We start from the raw sequence: 10134 nt of genomic DNA, 5'->3' as shown, positions 1-10134 counted from the left end.
AACGCGGTGACTCATATGACCACTATGGATTGCACTCAATGGGGAGAAGTACATCCAGCAGACGTCTGCCCATGGGATCAATAACCCGTATATGCTATTTATGATGAATCATGGGGCAACAACCATAACATGATTAGGGGAATCACCCAATTTTTGGTTTGGATGAGAATCTCCGTCACGAAGACCATAGTTTCTATCAATTTAGTCATCAAGAGGATCGAGGCAACCCTCTGATCTTCACTACCCCAGACTGTAGTCCAAGTGATTTTCAGGGTACACAGCCATGCGACTAACTGTTTGCATATAATACCTCTTGCAGTACCTTGTCTCTGGAAACGTCACTGAAGTATTACATTGAAAAGAGCGAGGCAATGAGACAGTCACAAGCTGACTCTCTTAAAGAATTAGAAGACCAAATAGATCAGCTTGCAAGAGAATTAAAGAAGAAAACGCCTGGTACATCACAAGGAAGTTCAAGAATATTGGGGCCAAAAGGAAAGAACAATGTCATGCCGTGACATTACGGAGCGGTAGAACAACAACTCCCATTGCGCCGAAGGTACTAGATGTGGCATCAGTACCAGCTGAGTTAACTATTGATGATGACCAAGTACAAAATAACGAAAGAAACCCTAATTCAGAAGCAAGATTATTTACGAAAGATGAAACTTTTCAAGACTTAAATTCTTAATCATTGCAACCTCCAACCAACAGCGCACAACAAGCACATGACCTCACTAACCAACAAAGTGAGCAGGAAACACGCTGGGATCCTCCACCTTTCCCGTCTAGGCTGAAAAAGAAAGACGATAGTAAGCAATTTCAGAGGTTCCTGGACGTTCTTCGACAGCTGTATATTAATATTCCCTTAATAGAAGCATTAGAGCAGATGCCGAGCTATGTGAAATTCCTCAAGGACATTCTAGCCAACAAGAGAAAGATCGGAGAAAATGAAACAGTTGCACTAACATACGAGTGTAGCGCTTTGTTTCAAAATAATCACCTTGCTAAAATGAAGGATCTTGGGACTTTTACATTGCCCTGCATCATAGGAGGGAAGATGGTCGGGAACGCATGTGATTTGGGGGCGAGCATAAATTTGATGCCCTTGTCAATCTTTAAGAAGCTAGACATCGGCGAAGCCAGACCAACCACGATTACATTATAGTTAGCCGATAGATCAATAAAGTTTCTAGAAGGGCAAGATAGAAGATGTTATCGTGTAGGTAGACAAGTTTATCTTCCCCACAGATTTCGTTATATTGGATTATGAGGCAGATAGAGATTTCTATCATCCTGGGACGCCCATTTCTCGCCACAGGGTGAGCATTGATCGATGTACAGAAGGGAGAATTGACTATCCGGGTTGATGATCAAGAGGTAAAGTTCAACGTATCAATGCGTTGAAATATACATGAGATATGGAAAACTGCCAATACATCGAGGAACTGCAGGGAGAACAGCTGCATGAAACCCTGAAAGAAATGGAGGAAGAAGATTTTGAAGACGACGCATTAGTGGAGGAAGATTGCGCCGCAATTCATGTTGAATCTAATTTTGAATCACTCAAGTTATCTGAACGGACTTCGCAGCGTATTAAGCCATCCTTAGAAGAACCTCCTGTGTTAGAGTTAAAGCCATTACCAGTGCACTTAAAGTATGCTTACTTAGAAAGTAATGATACGTTACCAGTTATCATCTCTGCATCACTAAGTAAGGAGAAAGAAGATGCTCTCATACGGATCCTAAGAAACAATGCAAAAGCCTTAGGATAGACCTTGGCGGATATTCGAGGAATCAGTCCTTCATATTGCATGCACAAGATTCGTCTGGAGGAAAGAAAGAATGGATCGGTTGAAAGGCAGTGTCGCTTAAACCTTACCATGAAGAAGGTTGTAAAGAAAGAAATAGTGAAGTGGCTAGACGCCGGTGTCATCTACCCAATATCCGATAGCAGTTGGATAAGCCCAGTGCAATGTGTTCCAAAGAAAGAGGGGATGACAGTCATCACCAATGACAAGAATGAATTGGTTCCCACAAGAACAACTACGGGGTGGAGAATCTACATGGACTATCGCAAGCTAAATTTGGCCACTAAAAAGGACCACTTTTCCACTTCCGTTCATTGACCAAATGTTGGAAAGACTTGCGGGAACGAATTTTTCTGCTTTCTTAATGGCTATTCAGGGTATAACCAAATAGTAATTGTGCCGGAGGATCAGGACAAGACAACCATTTGGTACGTTCGCATTTCGACGCATGCCATTTGGACTCTGTAATGCACCAGACACTTTTCAACGATGCACGATGGCAATATTTTTGGATTACTTGGAGGAGTCAGTCGAAGTTTTCATGGATGATTTCTCGGTCTTCGGCAGTAACTATGACTTCTGTTTGACCAACCTTGAAAAAGTCTTGAAGAGATGCGTAGAAACAAATCTTGTACTGAATTGGGAAAAATGCCACTTCATGGTAGAGGAAGGAATATTTCTGGGTCATAAAATCTCCAAGGCAGGATTGGAAGTTGATCAAGCAAAAATCGACGCAATTTCCAAATTACCCCCACCAGTGAATGTAAAGACAATAAGGAGCTTTCTAGGTCACGCAGGATTTTATAGAAGATTTATTCGTAATTTCTCTCAGATCGCAAGACTCCTTAGTGCACTTATTGAAGTTGACCGCGAGTACAATTTTGATGATGCCTACATTAAAGCATTTAACACACTAAAAGATGCACTTATCTCCGCTCCGATTTTGGTTGCGCCAGATTGAACACAACCCTTTCCATTAATGTGTGACGCTAGCGGATATGTTGTGGGCGTAGTTTTGAGTCAATGCCGGGAAAAGGTTTTGCATCCCATTTATTATGCAAGTAAAACACTGAATGACGCACAGGAGAACTATACGACCACAGAGAAAGAAATGCTTGCAGTGGTATTTGCACTGGAGAAGTTTCGGCAATACCTGATTGGAACAAATGTGGTGGTGTATACAGATCACTCTGCGATTAAATATCTAATGACGAAGAAGGATGCAAAACCAATATTGATACGGTGGGTGTTGCCCCTGCAAGAGTTTGACCTAGAAATTAAAGATAGGAAAGGCACTGAGAACCAAGTCGTCGATCATTTGTCAAGATTGGAAAATTACGAGGTTCAAGGGACAGAAAAAGATATTGAGGAAAGATTCTCCGATGAGCTGCTGATGGCAGTAGGCGTTAATGTTCCCTAGTATGTGGACATAGTAAACTTTATAGTTTGCGGTCAACTACCGGATGATTATACCTACCAGCAGAAGAAGAAGAAGCTAAGACATGACGCAAAATTTTATTTCTGGGACGATCCATTCCTATATCGACAAGGACCTGATCATATAATACGTCGATATGTCCCTGAGCACGAAGCCAAGAGCATTTTAGAACTCTGTCATGAGTCCCCATATGGAGGACACTTTGGGGGGCAAAGGACTGCAGCAAAAGTCTTACAGTGCAGCTACTTTTGGCCAACTCTGTTCAAAGATGCCCATGCCCATGTTATGCAATGCGATAGGTGCCAAAGGACAGGGAATATGTCCAAAAGAAATGAAATGCCATTAACGTCAATCTTAAAAGTTGAATTATTTGATGTATGGGGAATTGACTTCATGGGCCTGTTTCCATCATCTGAAGTTCATCAATATATCCTGGTTGCGGTTGATTATGTTTCAAAATGAGTTGAGGCCATCGCATGTGCCAAGAATGACGCAGCCACTGTGGCAAAGTTTTTGAAAAAGAACATTTTTACGCGCTATGGAACGCCACATGCCTTAATCAGCGATGAGGACTCTCATTTCATCAACCGCATAATTGCTAACCTGCTGACTAAATTCAACGTCAGCCATCGAGTGGCAACTGCTTATCACCCACAGACTAATGGGCAGGCAGAGATTTCTAACAAAGAGATCAAAACTATCTTGGCGAAGGTAGTTAATACTACTAGGAGGGATTGGTCAACCAAGCTTGACGAAACACTATGGGCTTACTGGACTGCCTACAAAACACCAATTGGCATGTAAGCTTGTCATCTACCGCTTGAGCTAAAACACAAGGCAATGTGGGCATGTAAGAAGCTGAAGTTCGATTTAGCTAGTGCGGGGAAAGTTCGGAAGTTACAATTGAATCAGTTGATCAAATGGCAAAGGGATGTCTATGAGAATGCCAAGATATATAAGAAGAAAACCAAGAAATGGCATGACGAACACATAAACGACCGTACATTCACCAAAGGCCAACAGGTACTGCTATTCAATGCACGACTGCGACTGTTCCCTGGGAAGCTAAAATCTGGATGGTCTGGGCCATTCCGAATCAAGACCATCTTTCCTCACGGCGCAGTGGAATTAACAACTTTGGATGGGAGCAGCGTATTCAAAGTCAATGGTTAGCGGATCAAATCCTACTATGGGGGTGACTTCGATCGGCGCATGGACACTATTGATTTGAGCAAGCAGGATTAATATGCTTGCAAGGAAAGTGATTGCGATAACCCTAAGAACTTCTTTCAGTCGGCTTTCCCATCTATGTTTATTTGCTTTTTTTATAGCTTTCTTTTATCGATTGTTTCATTTTATGATCACTGTTTAATAGGATTAGGCCTTAATGTTCTAGGAGTTTCATATACTTACATATGTTAAATGTAGTAGCATGGATGCATGACTTTGTGAAGGTTCGATAAATCACCACAAGACCTTTTTAACTTGCGTTATGAAGAGAGGAAAATAAACCGGTATCTAACGAGAGGATGGGTGTAGTAAGTAGAAAAAAGAGGAGGTATGCATCTAATACACCCAAATACATTGCGGTGAAGGGTGTGTTGCGCACATATGCATCCTTTGCCCGGTCTTAATTGAAATACACTATGTTGAGGTATCCTCCAGAAATGTATTTAGTTAAGGGATGTGCTGCGAGGATGGATGCGTGTGCCCATCCTTAGCAAAAATGTATCTGCATTTATTGGAAGCATGACATGAATTGCGAATCATGCACCTTTCCGAATTAAATTGTAATTTCACCAAATTCTTTGACTCTTGTACAGTCATGAGAAAAATTTTGTATTGCAATCATTTGTAATATATTTGCATACTTTGTTAATAGTCAATACAACCAAAGTACATAATTCACTCTACTCTTAGACTGTGCCTCTTTCTTTATCTTCCTTTGTTAATCTTTGATATATTTGTACTCTTGTATTTTTACGATCTTCATTGCGTTGCTATGATGTATTATATATTACACTTAGAAACATTTCCCATACTTAGTAAATTCTGACTACCACTTCGTTAACTCTTAGTTTAGCAGTACCTTACCTTTTATCTTTCAAAGTCTTGCTCAAACCTTCTTTTTGAAATTTTCTTCTAAGTGTTTATCTAGTCTATCCAAACAACGCAATGAGGACCTTGCTCATCTTTAAATTTGGGGGTGGGGAAGGTCTGAGCAGATGAACTCAGAAGTATGCAGTATTTTAGAAAATGCGTCTACTTTCATTTTTTTTTTTAAAATAATAATAATAAAAGTTATGCAAAACTCCAATGTTAGCGCAAGGGAAAATTTCAAAACTGTTCCTAACCTGATAAGAGTTTAGTTGTGAAAGGAGCCTGCTCGTAGTTGGATGTTCGTATGAAACCCATAGGAGCAAGCCAAAACGAAGGTGGGTTTCCAAGAACAACGTAGTATAAGCCAAAAAGGGAAAAAGAAGGCAAGGGACAACTCCTCTAATTATCATGAGTTAAAGTTAGAATTGGCACACTACCGTAGTTAGATGTTCGCATGACAAGCCAAAACGAATAGTGTAACCATGACCAACTGTCTCTAAGTGAATAAATGATGCAAAGTTTTGCTCACAGCATATAGTTACATCAAGTTGTTTTGAAAAAGAAGGGATAAGTATCCTACTTTGAAAACTAGAAAAGTGTCTTTAAGCAGGATTTTGTTACATAGAAGAATAAAGTAGGGCTTACTAAGAATTAGCAAGGATAGAAGGAAAGTGCGATGTCAGGAAATGTGCCTAAGTGTAACATTCGAAGCAATCAATCGTCGCAGAAATATAGGATAGGAATGGAGCATGATTGCCTTAGTAAAAGATATGCTTGAGGACAAGCATATATCTAAATTTGGGGGTGTGATAACTTATAGAAATATAAGTTATTTATGCCATCTTATCTAGATATTGCGGCCAAAAGTTAGTAATTATGTGCCAATTGTATGAAAATTACCTTAGTATGACAATAATTAAAAATGTTTGCAATTACACCCACTAACGCCAAAAAGATGGAGAACAAGCCAAACTTTACTTTGTTTTGCAGGAGACCAAGTCACCGCTTGCGCTCAAGGCTCATGAGAAACTAATCAACGCATCTCTATCACATTGCGCCCGTAGATCAACCTTAAAGAGACAATTACCGAAGTAACGGTGCAATGCGATAGTCAGTTCAGAGCTATGCTACTACCGCATGCGGTAATAAAAACAAACACCGCATGCAAACCTATAATCGAAAGATGCAGCCGAGCAACACGAAAGGGGAGGATTGAGACACGTGTACAACTAACGGTTGTGCAGAATTGATGGTCTGATTGCATAATAGAAGGAATAATATCCCTCCATCTATGGAATTACCATAACCATCAAGTGGGGACCACATGGCCGGAGTCAAAGGATCTGCTCCTATAAATACCCCAGCGAATTCAGAGAAAATTATGTTATTTGATATTGAGCTAAGTGCTGTAAGATTTTAAAGAGAAAAAGGTTGAGCTGAGTGCTGAAAAGAAGAAATCCGGGAAGAGAAAGAGATAAGGCTGAGAGGTAAATCTCAGATTCGACCAGCTGTATACCTGATCGAAGCTCTGTGTAGAGACCCCTACTACCGGTGGAGCAAGTCTAAGAGGGAAGCTCTTCCTGCCATCAAAACCATCATATCCAGCAAGTAGATCACCATTGAATCTGTGCCAAAACATTGGCACCTGATTGTATCTGTTCTATCTCCCTTTCACTGTATTCCATGTTTTCTTTATCTCTACATTCACACATCATGTATCAAACACTTAGTAGAAATATTAAATGTTTCGATAGATTTCATTTACCATTCTCTGTCTATTTTCGTTCACCCATTAGTCACTTTCTCCATGATGTTTTCTTAATCTTTTGATGAGCAATATGAATCACCAAGAACTTAATATGTATTAAAGTTATCAAATATGTTTAGCTAAAGCATGCTAGACGGCATCTTCACCTGTGAGAGCAAAAGTGAAGATGTCATTCTGATCTATCGAGAGAAGGTCAGAAGAGTGCGTTAACTAAAGCGAGTGGTACTTCCAAACATGGAAGCAACCTTGCGTTCATTACGTTAGACTCTGTTTCACAACAGACGCGGGAAATGCGGCCGATGATTGAAAGGTGTACGCCAAGAGAAGAGCGGAACAGTATTTGTACCTTCAATTCGATTAAGAACTTGCGTTGTTTGTAATACTTATCTTTCTCTTTCTAATTTGTTCACGACTTGTCGTCGCATTCCACGTCTTTGCACAACCTTCACAGCCAGCCTTAATCCTAGTATCTTGCACATAAACTCTGTATCTTGTAACATCTAGTTTAGGTTTATTGTATTTTCATGTTTTATCGCATCTTACTGCTTTCCTTTATTTTACTGTAATTTACATACTGTATACACTTTTATAAAGAATTGAAAAAACCCAATGCATTACCATGACACCATTACCAAATAAACCGTGCACCAACTTCCCCGTGTTTTCACCTCGGATCACACCGAGAAACTTGTGGTGGAATTACACTTGGTTTTTCCATCGTAAGGACTTGCTGACAATGCAGGCCTACTACTTGGAGTATCTCTAATGTACATCGATAAATAGTAGTAGTATCGCAATCATATGAGCATCTGAATATATAACATACAAAAGCACGTTACTCTCAAAAACCAATGAGTTAGGCGCAAACACTCAACCGATATGGAAACCTAAAATCCACACATGGGGTTATTCCACCACGACAACGATCTCCATCACCATCAAAACAAAAACGGAGACAGCGGATCCCCATCACCCTTCCTAACTAGGAAAAACCTTTCAAGGGAACATTAACATCCAAAGATGCTGGAGAGAACTTAGGCGAAGTAACACAAGTTCACCAACTAACAAACTAGTAGGGGGCGTACTTATAGCAACAACACACCAATAGAAAATCCAATTCACCGAATGTAAGCCTTCTGAAGGTCTAACCTTTAACATACACAGGACTTCCTCTGCCCTCCTTGTAGTTCCCACGAGCTCCTGACACAATAAAATGTTATCGAAAATCGACCTACCTGGAACAAACGCAGACTGATTACCACTGATGAAATCAGGTAACTACAACTGCAATCTCTCAGCTAAGATCCTCGAGATACACTTATACATAACATTGCAACATGAAATAGGACGAAACTCCTCCATACGTTCAACTCCCCACCTCTTAGGGATGAGAGTAATAGCAGTAGAATTAACTCCATCAGGCAGGTAACATGTCTCAAAAAAATTCAGCACAACGTCACAAAAATCATCCTCAACCACACTCCAAGCAGCTCTGTAAAAATCCACCAAAAACCCATCAGGCCAGAAGCCTTCCCAGACTTCATCAAGAATAAAGCCTTCTGAATCTCCTCCCGACTCACTAGCTAACCAAGTGCCTCCACCCCCTCCTCGGGCCAGCTAAACTGCACAATATCCCCAATTCGGGCAGTAAGATCCTTATACCCCATACGTCGAGCCCCTAAGTAACCCCGAAAGAATTCTACCGCCACCTCTACCACCCTGACATGCACCGTCTGGCGAGTCCCCCCAGCATCCACGATTGTAAACAAACCACTGCAGCTGCAACGAGAATGAACATAGCGATAGAAAAAAGCTGTGTTCATATCATCTAACTCCAGCCACCTGACCCTGGCCTTTTTTCGGAGCGATGCCTCATCCAATCTCGCCACTGACCAAAACACCTCAGTGGCCCGAGCTGCCTCTGCACACACCGACTCTGAATCAGGATTCCTTTCTACTGCAGCCTGAGTAGCCTTCATAACCTGCCTAACCGTCCGCACCTCATCAGCTAACACAGAGATATGCCTACCAAACGATGCACAAAAAACCCGTTTCACTACCTTCAAATTTTGCACAAAACTAACCATAAGAGACACATCCTCAGACCTTCTCCACACTGACCTGATGGTATCAAGAAAACCCTCTGCCTCCGCCTAATGAGAAAAATAATGAAACGTAGGAGGTGGCCTACTTCTCATCTCCTCTGTAGAAACCAGAAGAGGGCTATGATTAGAAATCCCCCACTGACCAACCCTAACCTCAAAGAGAGAGATCCTCTTCGACTCACTAGCTAACACCATGCCTCCACCCCCTCCTCGGGCCAGGCTAAACTGACAATAATCCCCCAAATTCGGGCTAAGATCTTAATCCCCATACGTCGATGCCCTAGTAACCGAAAGAATTCTACCAACCCTCACCACCCTGACATGCACCGTGCTGCGAGTCCCCCAGCATCCACCACGTGAAAAGTTGTGAAAAAGCACTGCAAGCATGCAGAACGAGAATGAACATAGCGATAAGAAAAAAGCTGTGTTCCATATCATCTATAACTCCGAGCCACTGACCTGTGCCTTTTTTCGGAAGAGCGATGCCTCATCCGAATCTCGCCATGACCAAAACAACCTAGTGGCCCAAGCTGCCTCTGCACAAAGGCCGACTCTGAATCAAGAGATTCCTTTCTACTGCAGCCTGAGTAAGCCTTCATAACCTGCCTAACCGTCGCACCTACATCAGCTAACACAGAGATATGCCTACCGAAACGATGCACCAAAAAACCCGTTTCAACTAACCTTCAAATTTTGCCACAAAACTAATCCATAAGAGACACATCCTCAGACCTGTCTCCCAGCTTGACCTGATGGTATCAAGAAACCCTCTGCCTCCGCCAATGAGAAAAATAATGAAACGTAGGAGGTGGCCTACTTCTCATCTCCTCTGTAGAACCAGAAGAGGGCTATGATTAGAAATCCCCCACTGACCAACCCTAACCTCCGAATACAGAAAAGCTACATCCAACA

At 41.5% G+C, this 10134-nt stretch overlaps 1 protein-coding gene across 1 annotated transcript; it reads left to right on the top strand.

Moving 5' to 3' along the window:
- Positions 1–4089: 4089 nt before the first annotated feature.
- LOC120079160 lies at positions 4090–4422 on the top strand. The gene has a single exon (XM_039033334.1). It carries the CDS (start codon positions 4090–4092, stop codon positions 4420–4422), a length of 333 nt encoding a protein of 110 aa, XP_038889262.1.
- The last annotated feature ends 5712 nt before the right edge of the window (positions 4423–10134 follow it).

The sequence above is a fragment of the Benincasa hispida genome, chromosome 1, assembly GCF_009727055.1.
Source record: "Benincasa hispida cultivar B227 chromosome 1, ASM972705v1, whole genome shotgun sequence".
NCBI classification, from domain to species: Eukaryota; Viridiplantae; Streptophyta; class Magnoliopsida; order Cucurbitales; family Cucurbitaceae; genus Benincasa; species Benincasa hispida.
This window is presented reverse-complemented; position numbering and strand designations above follow the sequence as displayed.